The 20130-nt window shown below is 40.9% G+C and overlaps 1 protein-coding gene across 2 annotated transcripts; it reads left to right on the top strand.

The window, feature by feature from the left end:
• The first annotated feature begins 986 nt into the window (after positions 1 to 986).
• Positions 987 to 19830, top strand: FKBP3 (FKBP prolyl isomerase 3). 2 transcript variants are annotated; one of them, XM_032134771.2, is made up of 8 exons: positions 1177 to 3186; positions 4219 to 4308; positions 4662 to 4753; positions 5549 to 5656; positions 13835 to 13970; positions 14498 to 14565; positions 17636 to 17733; positions 19477 to 19830. In XM_032134771.2, the coding sequence occupies exons 1-8, from the start codon at positions 3120 to 3122 to the stop codon at positions 19529 to 19531; spliced, it is 714 nt and encodes a 237-aa protein (XP_031990662.1). In that variant the 5' UTR covers positions 1177 to 3119; the 3' UTR covers positions 19532 to 19830. The 2 variants fall into 2 exon arrangements, with proteins under 2 accessions (XP_031990663.1, XP_031990662.1); XM_032134772.2 differs by lacking the exons at positions 1177 to 3186; positions 4219 to 4308 and adding an exon at positions 987 to 1146 and having other exon boundaries at positions 4652 to 4753.
• The last annotated feature ends 300 nt before the right edge of the window (positions 19831 to 20130 follow it).

The raw sequence follows: 20130 nt of genomic DNA, 5'->3' as shown, positions 1-20130 counted from the left end.
GGCTGAGAAAACAAAATGCCAAGTCTCTTTTTCACCGTGCTAGGAGTGGCAACCCATTATTTTAATATTTTCATCGTTTAAAGGGAAGTGAACGTGGTCTGGTCCAGCTATTCGTCAGATTTTGTTTTTTTTTAACGCTCCTTGCAGAGCAGAGCTAACTCATAGGCAACATGCCCAGAGTCAGCCTAGATTTTTCTAAGTAAGGAGTCCTGAAGTTCAACTATTAAATCTTTATTATAGATAAGAGCATTATAATAAACGTCGGTGTGCAATTATTCCACTCTAACGAAGATTTCTATCTCAATTCCTGACTTCTCTCTAAACCTGACTTTGCGTAACCACTGTAAATTTGTTTCCTCGTGTACTGAGAAAAAAATATACATCACAGAGTTACGAGCATTAATAATGTCATTCTCATCAGCAAGTGGCATCCTGAGTGCGGCTTCTTTATAAATTGTTTTATTTGTTCAAGTTTCTGAACTTCGTTTTGGACAAACTTTCTCGTATTTGTATGGGAGGAAGGGGATGGGCAGTTTGTATTTAAGTTTCGGTTGAGTGATCTTTAAAAGGGAAATGGTGGGATATGGGTTTTCGGATCGACAAGGACTGAAGCACTTTAGGTGTGAATTTTTAGGCTAGAACTAGATAAAACGAGATAAGGAGCCTGAATGTTGTTTTCTTTTAACAGGTTATAGATTGGACTTTAAAGGCATAGCTGCCTTAAATGTGGGTAATGGTTGATAAATGTCGCTACCATCAGAGGTCGCTTCACAAGGGGTCTAATTCAGAATCGAAGATCTCTAGCGGTCTTCAACTCAGTAGACTGCAGAGACGACCGCGGTAGGTTTTTTAACCCGGACTCAACAAAGAAGCCCTCATAGCACAGCCTTGACGTCACTCAAAGACAGGCCCCAATCCCGACTGCTAGAGCAGTGGCCCGCCCCTCGACCTCCGTGAGTGGCCACGCCCCGCCCTAGGGGGCGGGGCGATGCCGAACTGCGGCGGGCTGGCTCAGTAAAGCGGAGGCAGCGGGGGAAGATGGCGGCGGCCGTTCCACAGCGGGCGTGGACCGTGGAGCAGCTGCGCAGTGAACAGCTGCCCAAGAAGGACATTATCAAGTTTCTGCAGGAACACGGTTCAGATTCGGTACCGGAGGCGTAGGGGCGGCCGGGCTGGTGCGCCTGAGGGACGCCTCACCCCCCTGGAGATGCCCATACATTCCGTATTCCTCTGTGCCCCCGCCCTCGTCTTCCCGCGGCCGGTGGCCTGGAAGGCCGGAGCGGCCCAGCGAGTACTTTGGAGCCTCGCTCCCGCCCCTCGGGCGTTCTCTGCTGGGGCAGGGGAGCAGCTTTATTTCCTGGGGCACACAGGCTGCGATTGTAGAGTTAGAACCTCATTGGGATCCTTGAGTGGGGGTGGAGGCCAGAAAAATAGGAACCCGAAGATATTGGGGGCTAGGGCGGGGAGGCCGAGGAATAGTGGTGTGGATGAGACTCCTGGGAGCGGGGCGCCGGCTCCTAGGGAAATGGGAAGGGATGTGAAGATTTCTGTGGGAACGGTGTATCCGACTTGCTTTTCTCAACAATTTACTAAATACTGAACATTAATGCGTGTGATTTTTAAAAAATCCGTAGGTTGTGGTTTAAGTTTTGGTTTAACACATCGACCCTTTAAATGACCTTTTCACCTTTATACTTTAAAGGAGCTACATGCACATTTCTCTTGTGCAGTGGTCTGTCATTGTTATAAACAGACTAAGAAACTTATTTGGAATGCTTTATACTGTACGCTCTCCATTTGTCAGCATAGTCTCCATCTTAACCGTCCGTCTATAGTCAAGTTATTTTTGTGACACTTGTTTTTCCTTTGGAAAATAAGTTGATTCATGCATCTCTTAAATTGCTGAAATAGTTGTGCACGCAGCATTCTCCTACAAGCGGCAGACTGCTTGTGTTTTCTATACAATTTTAAAAATTCTAAACTTTTCATTTAGAAAAATTGTTTCTGGGTTTTTTTGTTTGTTTGAGACGGAGTCTCTCTCTGTTGCCCAGGCTGGAGTGCAGTGGCGCGATCTCGGCTCACTGCAACCTCTGCCTCCCGGGTTCAAACGATTTCTCCTGCCTCTGCCTCCCGAGTAGCTGGGACTACAGGCGCGTGCCACCACGCCAGGTTAATTTTTTGTATTTTTAATAGAGACGGAGTTTCACCGTGTTAGTCAGGATGGTCTCGATCTCCTGACCTCGTGATCCGCCCGCCTCGGCCTCCCAAAGTGCTGGGATTACAGGCGTGAGCCACTGTTTCTGGGTTATTTTGAGAAGCTTATGTTTTATTTTCATCTTCGGCGGGCGTCATGACAGATACAAGAATTCTCCAACTTCCAGTGCCTTCTTCCTTAATTATTATCCTGGCATCCGCATCTTAATTTAGCAAATATTAATACAACATCTGTAACAAGAACTATTCTCATTGTTTGGAGGTACAAGGGTGAAAAAGAACATGCGTTGGGGATCTTACCCCTTTTTAATGGAACTATTTTCTCTTAAGCCAATTCGTATTTCATCTGAAACAATAGAATAGACATCATTAACATTTAATAATACCTCAGTCGTGTACTTCATCCATCATATTCTTATGAAACAAATCATGCCATGTGGAATTGTATGTAAAACTGGGCCACGTGGAACAATTTCAACAGACTTGGATTATCAAAATGTTTTTGTAACATATTAATCTTTTAAATGCATAGTCTCGGCCGGGCGTGATGGCTCATTCCTGTAATCCTAGCACTTTCAGAGGCCAAAGCGGGCGAATCACTTGAGGCCAGGCATTCAGGACCAGCCTGGCCAACGTGGCGAAACCTCATTTCTACTAAAAACACAAAAAAAATTAGCTGGGCCTGGTGGCGGGCGCCCCTAATCCCAGCTGTTCGGGAGGCTGAGGCAGGAGAATCGTTTCAACCCAAGAGAGGGAGATTGCAGTGGGCCGAGATTGGGCAACTGCACTCCAGCCTGGGCGACAGAGCTAGACTCTGTCTCAAAAAATAATAATCTTCAGTGGTCAGTAACACTTAGACCTATACTTGACAATAATTATTTTATTAATCATAAGATATCACAGAGATGTTTATGCTTTTATGCTTTGGGTATTTTCTGGAGTCTTTAACAAGAAACCACCAGCGTGCTAAAGGTAACTGATTACTTCCGTTTAATCAACTTTGTCTCCTTTCCCCATCAGCTGTTATTTAGAACATATCTTTGAAAGAAAAAGCAAAAGAAAAAAAATACAATAGTGATAGTGTTAGCTGTTAACTGCTAATAATGTTAACTGCTTTCTCAAAAGCTTAGAAGATGCCAAAGGACAACTTTGAGAATGTAACAAAATTAGGAATTAAGCAAGGACCACAAGGCAGAAAAAGAAGCAGAATAAAATAAGCAAACAAAGAAGTTATGGAAATCCTCACAATTACGTGATTTTCAGATAAAGATATATTACAACTTGCTATTTCAGCAGTAGTATTTTAGTGTCCATCTGCCATCTTAGCAGTCTTATATTTGAGAGAAAAGGAATTCCACTGTTACCTTGAGTTATTAAATACAGTATTAATCATAATCCCAATATTTATTAAGTTCTTACTGTGTGACAGGCTCTATGCTAAATGCATTAAATGGATTTTTGCATTTTATCCTTATATCAACTCTTTGACGTACACGCTGTTATTAATCTTCCACTACAGATATGGAGGCTGAGTCTTTAGACAAGCTTAGTACCCTGTCTAGTGTCAGACAGCTGGGATTGATTTTTTTTTTTTTTTTTTTTTTTTGAGACAGAGTCTTGCTCTGTCACCTAGGCTGGAGTGCAGTGGTGCGATCTCGGCTTACTGCAACCTCTGCCTCCCAGGTTCAAGCAATTCTCCTGCTTCAGCCTCCCGAGCTGGGACTACAGGCATGCGCCACCATGGCCGGCTAAATTTTGTATTTTTAGTAGAGATGGGGTTTTGTCACGTTGGCCAGGCTGGTCTCAAACTCCTGACCTCAGGTGATCCGCCTGCCTCAGCCTCCCAAAATGCTGAGATTACAGGCATGAGCCACCGCGTCCGGCCCACACAGCTAGGATTTTAACCTAGATAATATGACTCCACAGCCCATATACTTAGCAATTATATATATGATGTTAAGCATAGCAATCTCAACATATGTATGTTACATACTTGTGTAACAGTGACTCTTCCTAGTCTGCTAAGAATGGGTTACAAATGCCTCAGGATACCTATGCCCAACCTGGCTGGAGGCTCTCAAGGGCTGCACCCGAGTATCCTCCTGCAGTGAGCAGCTGACTCAATTCACCACAGTGTGCTTGCTGTATAAATGTTATTCTTCGTGAGTGTTGACAGGAAAAAAGTTAGGATGAACCACTGTGTTCAGTACATAACACTACAGTTGCAGTCTTGTCGCTAATTCTTGTAAATACCCAATTTTTAAAAAATCTCTTACTTTTTTTGTAACAAAGTAGACTATAAACTATAGGGTTTATTTCTTCTTCAATACTAGTACTATTGAAAACACAACTGCTAACATAAAAGGGTCGTTTTCTAATTTTAAACACTTCTTACTCGGGAGAAGTTATCTTGATTACCCAGCTTTTTTCCTTATAGTTTCTTGCAGAACATAAATTATTAGGAAACATTAAAAATGTGGCCAAGACAGCTAACAAGGACCACTTGGTTACAGCCTATAACCATCTTTTTGAAACTAAGGTGAGTATTGTTAGATTCTGTTAGCAGAACATCACTTTTGAAATTTTATTTCCAAAAAAGATGTTTAAAATGCATTTATTTGCTGAATGTGTTGGAGCTTTTCCACCTGTAATTTTTCTGAACTATTATCATAAGTGAACTAGCTGTCAAATCTAGCAAGGCTAACCTGCAGTATGGCAGAATGTTTCAGTATTTTCAAAGCGTCTGGATTTTGTAGCTTAAATTGAGACAACAAATTCTTAAGTCCACTGAAGTTATAAATTTATTAGGTCAGTGGTATTACCATATTACTTTAGCATATGGTGTATATTAAATGTATTTTGTTGTTGTTGTTTTATTATATATGTTAAATGTTATATTGAAAATAAGTTTCCATTTCACTAATGAATTTAAAGTCTGGTTTAGATTTAGGCTGAGCTTTACAAAAATAAATTTTAAGACATTCTCTCGTATTTGTTTACTATGAAATGAGTATCTTCCACAGGAAAGAAATCTTTGGAGTTACTTGAATAGTGTTTATATCTCTGGGTATGAGTTGGCCTTTCTAAGGTCATGGTTCTCATTTTAGAATTTATATTGTAAGCTGGTTTGAGGGTAATAATTTATTGTTTAAAAATAAATTATGAACAAAATTCTTTCTTTGCTCTTCGTTTCCTTAGACCATTTATTCACAATTGTGTTATACAACCTATATTTATTATGCAGATGTTCATTTAATTGAGAGACTGAAAATCTTGATGTTGCTTCTTGGTTGTAGCCTGTCTTGGGTATGATGTTACAACATTTTCCTTACAGCGTTTTAAGGGTACTGAAAGTATAAGTAAAGTGTCTGAGCAAGTAAAAAATGTGAAGCTTAATGAAGATAAACCCAAAGAAACCAAGTCTGAAGAGACCCTGGATGAGGTCTGTATATAATTTTTTTTTATTTTATCATGTGGATTCTAGAAATTGTATTTATTTCTTTATTTTTACACTAATTTCTCATAGAGAAGGGTGGTTGAATATGACCACTTTCAATGACCCAAACACTTAACGGAGTGTGCCGTTTCCCTTAGGTGTACTGGGACAGAAATAATCCTAAGAACTAGTGCTTTACAGTTATTAGCCTATTCTATGAAACACTTCTGATATTGTATTTAATATTGCCTCCACATCTGTCCAGACCTTCTGAGCTTTCAAAGCTATTTTAAGGCCTTGATTCTATAGCCAAGTTGGACTGAGTGAAATACATTTTGTTTTGATTATTTTTAGCTTTTTCTAATGTACGTGGTGTCCCTCGCAATAGAAATAATCCAGGCTTGGCCGCAGGATGTGGGTTCATGTGTCTCAGTTTTCCCAACTCAGGTTTTATATTTTGGTACAAAGGTTTGAAGAACGAGATTAATTCATTCCTGCAAATTGACAGCCTTCGTAGAGCTAAGATCAGCTACTAAGAACTGACTTAGCAGAGTTGAATTGATTATAATCTTGTCATTTCTGATAATACCTTACTATCTAAGCTCACTCATTGTCTTAGTATCAGTGATAATAATCTATATTTAGTTCTTGTAAAGAGGTGAGGCTATTGATGACAGTGTAGTTTTTGGGTATTTGTGGAAAGTGTAAGTTCAGTTATACAATTATAGATGTTTATTTGATTAAAGTTAGTTAATTTTGCATGATCTTTTCCTATTGGCTAAAAAGCACAAATTAATGTTTATAGGTATATGTGCACACAAAGCAATTTTAAAGTTTATCACAATTAATATTTGATAAATGTTATATCTATTGAGTAGCTACTAAGGTAAATGGAGCAATTATTATTGAAGGGTTTCAGAAGCAACTGGCAACATAGTTTACCCTCCAGGAAATTAGAATGAGGATGGTTTTAGGAGACAGATAATATTTCATTAAGGAGTTAAGAAAAGAAGTTACAAATAAATTAAAAGGTAAGTTCATAAGAGCTAGAGACAATCTAGAGAGAGCTTATGAGGGTCCTAAACTCTATCATTTTATTTAAAACTTGTTTGTTTAACTGGCCAGCTTGAGCCCAATTATGTACTGTGACTGTTTTCCTAGCGTCCTGCATTCAAAAGCCTCTTGTCCATTTCCTTGCTAACCCTCCTTGTCTACTCTCTGTCTTCATGCTTTGGGACTGGAGAGCAGGCATTATAAACACATAATCATAAAACCTTTTATTCAGCCTGGTATAAATTCATGCTTAATATTAGCCAAGCATGTTTTCTAGTTTCATTGCTACTCAGCAACATTTATACTATCCTTTGCCCAATTCTCCATCACATTGCTCATTGCTCACATAAAGTATTTGACATTTTCTCACAAATTCTCAGTCCCTTCTTACTCCTTTCTCTTTTTTTCTTTTTGTTTTTGTCTTTGAGACAAAGTCTCGCTGTCGCCCAGGCTGCAGTGCAGTGGTGCCATCTCGGTTCACAGCAACCTCTACCTCCTGGGTTCAAGTGATTCTCCTGCCTCAGCCTCCCCAGTAGCTGGGACTCCAGGCAGGCGCCACCACGCCCAGCTGATTTTTGTATTTTTAATAGAGACGAGGTTTCTCCATGTTGGCTGGGCTGGTCTTGAACTCCTGACCTCAAGTTATCCACCCACCTAGGCCTTCCAGTGCTGGGATTACAGGCATGAGCCACTGCCCCTGGCCTCCCTTCTCTTTATATGCTCCTATGTTCTGTATTGCCAAAATGTGAACGTCTAGCCATTGCCATTCCCTTCTTCTGAGCTTAAAATTTCTCTGAATCTTTTCGTCCCTTTTTCTTTCTCATGTCTCCTTCAGGACTAATGCTCTCAAACATCTTCCTTTTATTTTAAACGTTCATTCCTTTTCCATTTTCAAGCATTCAAAGCAAGGCCTCATACCCAGAGTGTTAAAAACGTTGTTCATTTCTTGCCTCCCTTCTCTTTCTTTATCCAGTCAGCAACAAAATGGGTATTCTAATAAGATTTCTAAAACAATACTTTGCAAACCACACCCTGCTGAAAAATCTTCAGTAATTGAGTGTTGTCTAGAATTGCCCTGTTCAGTATGGTAGTTACTAACAATATGTGGCTACAGAGTGCTTTAGCTACTTGGAACTGAAATGTGCTTTAAGAGTAAAATATATACTCAGTTTCAAAGGTGTAATTTAGATGTTTCTTTTTTTAAAAAGATTGTAAAATATCTCAGTATTTTTTATAGTGATTACTTATTGAAATGATGGTATTTGGGATGTTTTAGTTTAAATAAGAAAATTTTTCATTTAAAAAATTTTTATTTTTTTTTTTAAGACAGGGGTCGGTTGGGAGGCCGGGCATGGTGGCTCATGCCTGTAATCCCAGCACTTTGGGAGGCCGAGGCAGGCGGATCACCTGAGGTTGGGAGTTCGAGACCAGCCTGGCCAACATGGTTAAACCCTGTCTCTACTAAAAATACAAAAAATTAGCCAGATATGGTGGTGCACACCTGTAGTCCCAGCTACTCGGGAGGCTGAGGTGGGAGAATCGCCTGAACCCAGGAGGCGGAGGTTGTGGTGAGCTGAGATCGCGCCATTGTACTCCAGCCTGGGCAACAAGAGTGAAACTCTGTCTCAAAAAAAAAAAAAAAAAAAAAGACAGGGTCAGTCAGGTACAGTGGCTGGTGCCTGTAATCCCAGCACTTTGGGAGGCCAAGGAGGGCAGATCACTTGAGGTCAGGAGTTTGAGACCAACATGGTGAAACTCCGTCTCTACTAAAAATACAAAAATTAGCTGGGCATGGTGGCATGCACCTGTAATTCCAGCTACTTGGGAGACTAGGCAGGAGAATCACTTGAACCCAGGAGGCAGAGGTTGCAGTGAGCCGAGATTGTGCCACTACACTCCAGCCTGGGCAATAGAGGGAGACTCAGTCTCAAAAAAAAAAAAAAAAAAAAAAAAAAGACAGGGTCATGCTGTGTTGCCCAGGCTGGACTCGAACTCTTGGGCTCCAGTGATCCTCCTGCCTCAGAATATTCAGAATAACTGGGACTACAGGCATACCACTGCCTGGCATAGACACACTTCATCTCTTTCTTTTTACATTTTTAAGTGCAGCTATTAGACAACTTAAAATTATATTTGTGACTCCCATTTTTATTGGTCACCACTGGTCTTCAATATATATCCAAATTTCTTATTCTTGGCATTCAAAACTTTCCAAAATGTGGCCGCTGCTAAGCTCCATATTCCATGTTTCTACAGACGTATTCTTGTTTTTTAGACGGAGTCTTGCTCTGTTGCCTAGGCTGGAATGCAGTGGTGTGATCTCAGCTCACTGCAACCTCTGCCTCCCGGGTTCAACCAATTCTCCTGCCTTAGCCTCCTGAGTAGCTGGGATTACAGGCGCGCGCCACGACGCCTGGTTAATTTTTGTATTTAGTAGAGACAGGGTTTCACCATGTTGGTCAGGCTATTCTCGAACTCCTGTCCTCGTGATCTACCCACCTCGGCCTCCCAAAGTGCTGGGATTACAGGCGTGAGCCACTGTGCCCAGCGTGTATAGACATGTTCTTGGCCAGGTGCAGTGGCTCACACCTATTACCCCAGCACTTTGGGAGGCCAAGGAAGGTGGATCACTTGAGCCCAGGAGTTCAAGACCAGCCTGGGCAACATGGCGAAACCTGTCTCTACCAAAATAGTAGTCAGGCATGGTGGTGTGTGCCTGTAGTCCCAACTGCTCAGGAGGCTGAGCAGGGAGGATCCTTTGAGCTTGGGAGCCAGAGATTGCAGTGGGACAAGATTGTGCCACTGCACTGCCTAGGTGGCAGAGTAAGACCTTGTCTCAAAAAAAAAAAAATTTTTTTTTTTCTTTGACCACAAATGTCTGCTCATTGTCTACTAAATCATGCCCTTTCCTACCTCCATATTTTATTTCTTCCTTAGAGTGTCCTTTTACTATCCCTATTTGTCACTTCTGTGCTCCCTTTAAGACCCAACTCCTGGGCTCATTGCTTCCTCTGGGATTTTTACCATGTGAGACTTTGCTGTATACATATACAAGTGCATACATTCCTAAGCACATTTGTATTATTTATTTCTACCTTTATTTTAATATAAAGACTTGTCTAATAGCTCTTATCGGACTTTAAATCAGTCATTGTCAATATATTTATTGTCTATTATATATTAAATAGCCATTGAGGAAAATTTTCATGGTATGAATGAGTATTGTACAGGAAAGAAAATATAAGTTACGACAGAAACTCACACTTAGCAATTAGAAGTCAGTATAAAAGTACTCAAACGAAAAATTTGACAACTTCATCTTTGATAACTGCTTCACATGTAGTCATTACCAACTTCTGGTGATTCTGCCTCCAAAATATATCCCAAAGCCATTCATGTTTTGTCATCCTCACTGTTAGCACCCTGGTCTAAACCTAAACTACTATAATAATTTTTTTCCTAACAATTCTCTCCACTTCTACTTTTGCTTCCCAAGTCATTCTTTATATTTCAGTCACAGTGATCTATTTAAAACACAAATCTGGCTGGGCACTGTGGCTTACGCCTGTAATCCCAACACTCTGGGAGGCTGAAGCAGGCAGATCACCTGAGGTCAGGAATTCGAGACCAGCCTGGCCAACATGTGAAACCCCATCTGTACTAAAAATACAAAAATTAGCCAAGTATGGTGGCTCATGCCTGTAGTCCCAGCTGCTCGGGAGGCTGAGGCAGGAGAATTGCTTGAACTCAGGAAACAGAGGTTGCGGTGAGCTGAGATCACGCCACTGCACTCCAGCCTGGGCAGGGTGAGACTCAGTCTCAGAAATAAATAAATAAATAAAATAAACACAGATCTGGTTCTGTAACTTCTCTATTTACAACTCTAAATTGGCTAATGTCCTAAAGATAAAAACACAAATTCTAACATGTCCTACGTATTTTTCTAGCCTTATTTCATGCCATTTTCTGTTTCATTGCTCCCTTGCAGACAGTAATATTTTTATACTTTTGAAATATTATTAAGCAGGCACAATGGCTCCCGCCTGTAATCCAGTACTTTGGGAGGCTGAGGCGGGTGGATTGCTTGAGCCTGTAAGTGAGCTGTGATCATGCCAGTGTAAAATATCTCAGCATTTTATAGCGGTACGATCACTCCAGCCTCAGCAACACTGAAACCCTGTCTCTTAAAAAAGGAAAAAAATATGTATATTGAAATATTTCTTTTTTTTTTTTTTAAGATACAGTTTTACTCTTGTCGCCCAGGCTGGAATTCAGTGGCACAATTTTGGCTCACTGCAACCTCTGCCTCCTGGATTCAAGTGATTCTCCTGCTTCAGCCCCCTAAATAGCTGGGATTTCAGGCGCCTGCCACCATGCCCAGCGAATTTTTGTATTTTTAGTAGAGACGAGGGTTTCGCCATGTTAGCCAGGTTGGTCTCGAACTGCTGACCTCAGGTGATCAACCCTTCTGGGCCTCCCAAAGTGCTGGGTTTACAGGTGTTGAGTCACTGTGCCCAGCTGATTGAAAGATTTCTATGCTGTGTGCACCTGTTCTACTGAGAAGGTAATGGAAGAGACAAGAGTTCAAAGGCTGATAGAATTCTGGAACTTCTGGGAGGGATAGATTAAGATCCTGCATGGTTTAGGCCTTTGGACACAAAACTATAAGCAGTAATTGTTAATATCACTCTAGCAGTTGAGTAGAGGACTGACTCAAGGTGTCAGAGATAAACACAATTGGACATTAAAGTGGTGAAAACAGATTTTATTCAGCCTACTGACAGTAGGGGAAAGAGCTAAACTCCAGTCTGATTTGTGGAGAGGTAATGGGGCCTTTTAAAAGAATGAGGGGGCTGGGCCTGGTGGCTCACGCTTGTAATCCCAGCACTTTGGGAGGCCGAGGTGGGCAGATTACGAGGTCAGGAGATGGAGACCATCCTGGCTAACACGGTGAAACCCCATCTCTACTAAAAATACAAACAAAAATTAGCTGGGCTTGGTGGCGGGCGCCTGTACTCCCAGCTACTTTGGGAGGCTGAGGCGGGACAATGGCGTGAACCTGGGAGGCAGAGCTTGCAATGAGCCGAGATCATGTCACTGCACTCCAGCCTAGGCGACACAGCGAGACTCTGTCTGAAAAAAAAAAAAAAAAAATGAATGAGGGAGTAGGGAGGGATTTAAGCAGAGTTAAGGAAGTGAAAAATTACAAAAAGTAGGAAGTGAGGGTTGGTCCATATGAAACCCATCTGAGTTTGCCAACTGGCACTTATCAAAATTAGGCTCCCACAGAGACAGAGATGGGTCCTATCTTCATCTTGAGGCATTGGCTGGAACAAACAGTAAATTTTTTTTTGGCAGCCTTAAGTTTTCTGAGGCGGGCACTTTAAGGAGGGATCAGGTCCTCCTAGGAATAAGGCCTTGAGCTATTTGAAACTTGTGTTTGTTCAAATCTTTATAGTCCAAGGTTGAAGCCTTGTGAAGAAGAGGGCTCAGAGGACCCTAGCTAGGGTTTGGTCAGGGAGAAAATCTTTTGTCCAAGAGGTAAACTATTTGCAAGGATATCAGACTTTTTTTTTTTTTTTTGATGGAGCCTTGCTCTGTCGCCCAGTGGTGCCATCTTGGCTCACTGCAACCTCCGCCTCCTGGGTTCAAGTGATTCTCCTGACTCCACCTCCCGAGTAGCTGGGATTACAGGCACACACCACCACACCCACCTAATTTTTGTATTTTTAATAGAGATAGGGTTTTACCATGTTGGCCAGGCTGATCTCAAACTCCTGACCTCAAGTGATCTACCCACCTTGGCCTCCCAAAGTGCTGAGATTACAGGTGTGAGCCACCGCACCCAGCACAGATATTTTTACTTATCACAAGTTTTGGAAAAGGATAAAACCTTCAGCTAGGGAAATGAAAGTGAATAAAAATTTGCATAACTTGACCAATTAGAAATAGATCAGGAATAGGCCAGGCGCGGTGGCTCACGCTTGTAATCCCAACACTTGGGAGGCCGAGGCGGGCGGATCACGAGGTCTGGAGTTCGAGACCATCCTGGCCAACAATGGTGAAACCGTGTCTCTACTAAAAATACAAAAAATGAGCCAGGCGTGGTGGCAGGCGCCTGTAGTCCCAGCTACTCGGGAGGCTGAGGCAGGAGAGTCACTTGAACCCAGGAGGCAGTTGTTGCAGTGAGCCGAGATCACGCCACTGCACTCCAGCCTGGCGACAGAGTGAGACTCCATCTCAAAAAAAAAAAAAAAAGAAATAGGTCAGGAATAAAGAAAACCCTTTTCTTGCTTTTCAAACTCAGGAACTAATTAGATTTGAATTATTGGATATCCAAGCACACCTCTGTTATTTATTTTATGAAATTTAGAAACCAAATACAGATTTGGATAATGCAGATCCCTCTGAATTTGGTCTGAATTCAGAAACCAAATAGATTTAGGTAAGGAGGATACTTTTAAATTTGGTACACTTCTTTTTTAGTTAACTCCCTAAGATTCTTGACAGTTCCTCTGTCTGCTTTCCTCTCATATATGAATTGCTATTGATTAGATTAATATGTGACCTTTTTTGTAGAAGACCCTGATAATCCTACTTTGTTCTAGGAAATATGCCTGTTACAGCAATTTCATCCATTGTGTGAATTTATTTTCCAAATCAGGGACAGAGGCAATATCACTGTATTCATTTTAATTGGATATAATAAAAACACCTAGTAGTATCAATTATTGCTGCTAAAACAGTTCAAATCTTTGTGAGGGGAAGTCACCATCCCTTATTTTAATGCCTTATGATTTCATATGAATTAAATAGTAATGATTTTTTTTAACTTTAGGAAATAACTGAAATCATGTTATGGTTTGGTGAATAATTAACAGAATCTTATTAGAAGAGTTTAAGCTTCCAAAGAAGCTGGAAGTTATTTGAAATTAAATTATAGATGTGTAAGTTACTAATAGTCACATCACAGCCTTGAAATTAGATACTGAGGGTTTTGTTTATTTATTTATTACCAAATCCATCAAACTCTTTAAACTGACTTTGGTCATTGTTGGCTATTGTTTGTCATTCTTTTAAAGGACACAAATTAATAACTCTGTGTGTGTGTGTGTTGTTTTTTGTTTTTAGGGTCCACCAAAATATACTAAATCTGTTCTGAAAAAGGGAGATAAAACCAACTTTCCCAAAAAGGGAGATGTTGTTCACTGCTGGTATACAGGAACACTACAAGATGGGACTGTTTTTGATACTAATATTCAAACAAGTAAGTCTAAATGGAATCTTATGTTTTTGGCTTAAAGAGATTCGAAATACTTGGGTGGCAGACAGATGAGTAGTTAGCAGTACCTTTTTCCTGACTGTCACCTACTTTTACCCAGACATACTTTCCCCAAGATCTACTTGGAAGAGGTCTTCAGTTCACTGATTATTGGCTGGCTAAAGACCTCTTGTTCTTTGGAAAGCAAACGATAAGGAATCTCAGTCTAAACCTGGTTAATGTCCAAAGTAAGGTGTTAGTATTTGAATAGAAAAGGCAGGATAGTATGCTGTTTTGTGATAGAAGTATAGGTCCTACCCCTCTACACTTTGCTAACAATGTAATTATTTTTACAGCCAGAATTTTATTGATGGATGATCTTAGTAAATTTTTCTTTCTTTTAAAATATATAGTATTGTAATTCTGAAATCAAACCACTATATTTTTCCATTGGAATTTAATAATTTCCAATGGAAATATCCTAATAATAAATTAGAGTATATCATTAATTATAAGGAAAATCTGTTTTACAGGTGCAAAGAAGAAGAAAAATGCCAAGCCTTTAAGTTTTAAGGTTGGAGTCGGCAAAGTTATCAGAGGAGTAAGTAAAGAATGCCAATGAATCAGTAGATATTCTGGCATATGCTGCTTCTAGTATGGTGCCATAAAGAATTAGGTTTGGGGATATAATACGAATGAAACAGACTTTGGAGTCTGACAGATTGGGTATAATCATTGCTAGCTGATCTTGCACAAGTTGTCTGGGTCTCAGTTTCGCTATCTATAAAATGAGGACAGTACTGCCTACCTCAATGTTTTTAGAAGATTAAATGAACATAACTTGAAGTACCTAATACAATAGGGGCTTAAATATTAGTCCCTTCCATGTGTACCCATTTTATTATTTTTCTTCATAAAGTAAGTCTTTGTCAGAATGTTTGGCCCTCTAAATTTGTCTTTTAAGGTTCCTGTAAAACGTCTTATAACTGTTGTACCATTTACATATAATTTGCAAAAGTAAAATATCTGTTCCACTGAAGTACTCATAGAAGCAGTTTGTTTCTGCAGCCTTTTCACCTCATACAACATAGGCTGCAATGCCAGAAAATTGTTCAAACATGAGCATGCTTTAACCTACACTTATATGTGAGAGATAACAGAAAGAAACTTTGAGAAAAGAGGACGTTAGGCTTGACCTGTACTGACCATTATACTGTACAAAAGAAGATAAAAGAGCAGGGCAGACTGTCACCTTCTATGAATCAGGTTTTCATGCCAGGGCCTGCCCATTGTGCCCACTGTTTGTTTTAAATTGTTATTCTCAGAACATCAGACATCAATAACTGAAATGCTTATTTAAATGCAGTTATAGGAACCTTCAGTATATTACTCTCTGTACTATCGGTAGGTCCTAAGATATGGTTCAGACAATCATATACAGAATATAAAACATCTTGAAACTAAAGGTTTAGTTGAACATAACTTGTAATTGTTACCTGCCCTGGCCGGGCATGGTGGCTCACGCCTGTAATTGCAGCAATTTGGGAGGCCGAGGTGGGTGGATCACGAGATCAGGAGATCGAGACCATCCTGGCTAACACTGTGAAACCCTGTCTCTACTAAAAATACAAAAAGTTACCTGGGCATGGTGGCACTTGCCTGTAGTCCCAGCTACTTGGGAGGCCGAGGCAGGAGAATTGCTTGAACCCGGGAGGTGGAGGTTGTAGTGAGCCAAGATCACGCCACTGCACTCCAGCCTGGGCAACAGAGCGAGACTCCATCTCAAAAAAAAAAAAAAATTGTTACCTGCCCGTACCAAGTTGATAGCAAGTATGTATCAAATTGGGCCATTTTTCTATTTCTGTAACTTATTTGCATACTGGTAAATTTCTTCTAGTCTACCGTATTTTTTTTTTTAAGACAGAGTTTCGCTCTTGTCCAGGCTAGAGTACAAAGGTGCAATCTCAGCTTACTGCAACTTCTGTCTCCTGAGTTCAAGTGATTCTCCTGCCTCAGCCTCCCGAATAGCTGGGATTACAGGCATGCGCCACCACACCTAATTTTGTATTCTTAGTAGAGACGGGGTTTCATCATGTTGGTCAGGCTGGTCTTTAGTGCTGACCTCAAGTGATCGCCCTTTTCAGCCCCCCAAAGTGCTGGGATTACAGGCGCGAGCCACCTTGCCCGGCTAGTCTACCATATTCTTATTTTCCAAATGTGACCACCCTAACTTTGTCCCTTGAGCTTTATATGATTGTTGCATTTCAATACAGCGTATAATATTAGGAATATTATCCCTGTGGTGATGCGGATTTAACTGTTTGTGGCAACTAGCTTTAAGATCCAAATTTGGAAAATATGGAGAGGCCAACCCAGAAGGCTTTTATTGTTTCTTTGAAAAGTTAGTTTTACCTTTTGCAAAAGATCTTAGTGCCGTAACATTTTAAAAATTGTATTTCCAAAATTAGCTGGGCATGCCTGTAATCCCAGCTACTAGGGAGGCTGAGGCAGGAGAACTGGTTAAACCCAGGAGGCAGAGGCTGCAGTGAGCCAAGATCACGCTATTGCATTCCAGCCTGGGCAACAAGAGCGAAACTCCATCTCAAAAGAAAAAAAAGAAAAAAAGTGTATTTTATGTGCCAACATGACTCCACTATTACAATTTGGTAATCTTAAAACAATTTTACAGGCCAGGCGCGGTGGCTCATGCCTGTAATCCCTGCACTTTGGGAGGCCCAGGTGGGTGGATCACGAGGTCAGGAGATCGAGACCATCCTGGCTAACACAGTGAAACCCCGTCTCTACTAAAAAAGTACAAAAAATTAGCCGGGCGTGGTGGCAGGCGCCTGTAGTCCCAGCTACTCGGGAGGCTGAGGCAGGAAAATGGCGTGAACCCGGGAGGCGGAGCTTGCAGTGAGCCGAGATAGCGCTACTGCCACTGCACTCTGGCCTGGGCAAAAGAGTGAGATTCTGTCTCAAAAAAAAAAAAAACAATTTTACAGTGAGTACTTGCCCGTATATTCCAATAAAAATAAACTCAAGTTTGTCCTGTGATGTAAAAGTGTTGCAGGTTTTTTTATAATGGTGCTAATAACAAACTGGTTTTCATAATGTATGGCATGTTACAGTTTACAAAAAGCTTTTGGGTTTTTTTTGTTTGTTTGTTTGTTTGAGACGGAGTCTCACTCTGCTGCCCAGAGTGGAGTGCAGTGGCTCAATCCTGGCTCACTGCAACCTCTGCCTCCTGGGTTCAAGTGATTCCCCTGCCTCAGCCTCCCGAGCAGCTGGGATTACAGGCACCCACCACCGCACCCAGCTAATTTTTTTATTTTTAGTAGAGATGGGGTTTCACTATGTTAGCTAGGCTGGTCTCAAACTCCTGACCTCAAGTGATCTGCCCACCTCGGCCTCCCAAAGTGCTGGGATTATAGGCATGAGCCCCAAAAGGTTCTTTTCACATTAAAAAAGCCCTGCTTAAAATACCCTTTTTTTTTCCATCGAAGAAATGGAAGACAAGGATTTAGGGACTCACTGAAGTACATTACCTTAGAATATAGTGAAATCTATAGTAATAGATTCTGTGTTTAACATACAATCTTGTCTTGACTGTCCTGGTATTGCATGTGCTTTTTGCAAAATACCATTAGTTTTTATTTTGTTCTTGCCTTTAGTGGGATGAAGCTCTCTTGACTATGAGTAAAGGAGAAAAGGCTCGACTGGAGATTGAACCAGAATGGGCTTATGGAAAGAAAGGACAGCCTGATGCCAAGTATCCTTTTTTCCCCCTCATAATTAAAGTAAAAAAAAACAAAAAACAAAAACCCTCTAGATCACCTGCAGATGTGAAAGATGCTGTCCAGGCACACTTCTGGATCAAGAATCCTGTCCAGACTAGTCTTCCTGACCTTTAGATGCTTCTGTGTCAGCACCTCCAACAGACAATAGGATTTTCTATTGGTATAAAGTTCAAACCTCAGCTAGAATTTTTGTTTCTCTTATTCAAATTCTTAACTTCCAAGACCTTAATTGTGAAGTTTAAGCTTAAACAGCAATTCTTAATGTTTTTAAGAGTTTAAGAAAACTTACCATGCCCAGTACAAACTGTAGCAAACTACGATGCGAATATGGCTCATCGTAATTTTATGGTACAGTATAATTTCAGGCAATTAGATTCAAAGCTTAGAAATGGAATAGATGTGGGACACTACCAGTTGTGAACTGAAGGAGACCACAGAATCAACAGTGTTACTGTAAGCATTATTACTACTAATGACAATACTCACTGATAAGTCCAGTTTGTGAACATTTAAAAAAAAAAAAAAGGAATGACTCCAGACCATTAAGAGCAGACCAATCCAATAGGTAAGAGGGAAGGTAAGTTTATGGCTTTTGTTGGTTCCATTCCTCTTGGACCCATCAGATTAAGTTTGAAAAAACAAGTCCTTTGGGAGGCAGCTTTCTGTAGTCTTAGCAGATAAACATATTTGGGAATATAATAGCTTTCTTAGCTTTTCAAAATCAAATGGCCGGGCTGGGCGCCATGGCTAATGCCTGTAATCCCAGCACTTTGGGAGGTCAAGGAGGGCAGATCACTTGAGGTCAGGAGTTCAAGACCAGCCTCACCAACATGGTGAAACCCCACCTCTACTAAAAATACACAAATAAGCCAGGCGTGGTGGTGCAGGCCTGTAATCCCAGCTACCCTGGAGGCTGAGGCAGGAGAATCACTTGAATCTGCGAAGCGGACGTTGCAGTGAGCCGTGATCGTGCCACTGCACTCCAGCCTGGGCGAAAGAGTGAGGCTCTGTCTCGGTGGCCGGGGAAGAAAAAAATCAAATGGTCAGCTGCAGCTCCCTCTCCCATTAGAAGAAGCATCTCAAGACCAACCTGATGCACATATAAATTATATAAAACTCTTAAGTTAGCATATTTTGGTTTTTTTTTTGAGACAGGGTCTCGCTCTGTCACCCAGGTTGGAGTGCAGCAGCGTGATCTCAGCTTGCTGCAACCTCTGCCTGCCAGGCTCAAGCAGTTCTCCTGCCTCACCCTCCCTAGTAGCTGGAACTACAGGTGCGCACCACCACACCTGGCTAATTTTTGTATTTTTAGTAGAGACAGGGTTTCACTGTGTTGGCCAAGCTGGTCACAAACTCCTGATCAGCCTCCTGAAGTGCTGGGATTACAGGTGTGAACTACCATACCTGGCCTTGAACTTAGCATCCTAAAATGCACAGTAAATATTATGTACTACCTCATAAAAACTTTAATACAGTATATATATATTTTTCCCCCCAGCTAGAATGACATTACTTTTGTTTTGGAGTACTTAATAATAGTCTTCACTAAGTGGTGGCTAATTTAGGAGTACTTGTAAAGCATCCAGGTAAGGAGGATCCTAGTCCAAGTTCAATTTATCTAGTGAGCCTATCTAGTCAGACGCCTATCCTACACTAAGGTTATGGGGGTAGGGGAGAGGCACTTTTTATCAAATGTACCTTGACTTCTTCAACAGAATTCCACCAAATGCAAAACTCATTTTTGAAGTGGAATTAGTGGATATCGATTGAAATAGCAGTGCTTCAGCTCTAAGGATATTAGCAACAATGATAAAACTTGGCCTTGAAGAAACTTACATAACTAGTTAGTTAGAACTTGTAACTATTGTAAAGGAAGAGTCAACTGGAAAATTCAAGGAGTTAGTAAAATTTGTTTACTTGATCCCAGCTTTTGAGAGATGATGTAATCCCTTATGAATCCCTGGTCTAAAATACTTTCCTACAGCTGTGTAAAATACTGGTCAAGGAGAACTTTTTCCTTTTACCTCATGTTGTAAACTAAGTGGCTCAATAAAAATTGATCCACTGTCTTGATCTGACTGATTTGTTTGGTGTTAATATATTATTGTTCTGATAGGGAATTGGAACTAAGGACCTCATCAAACCAGGGAGTAACTCCCGGTAAAATTATCTGGACAGACTGCCTGTATAATGAGAAGGCCAAAGCATAAGGCTTGAGGGGCAACAAACAAAATGCTAAAAGGGAAAAAATCTTGGCAGGAAGATCAAGACCTGAATTTAGAAAAAGTATACTTCAAAACCAGTGAGCCACTAATAAAGATGAACATAAGGTTAATATTACTAATTGATCCCCCCAAAATAAATTCGTA

Source organism: Hylobates moloch, unplaced genomic scaffold (genome assembly GCF_009828535.3).
Source record: "Hylobates moloch isolate HMO894 unplaced genomic scaffold, HMol_V3 SCAFFOLD_16, whole genome shotgun sequence".
Lineage (NCBI taxonomy): Eukaryota > Metazoa > Chordata > Mammalia > Primates > Hylobatidae > Hylobates > Hylobates moloch.
The sequence above is the reverse complement of the archived record's forward strand: the minus strand, read 5'-3'. Positions and strand labels throughout refer to the sequence as shown.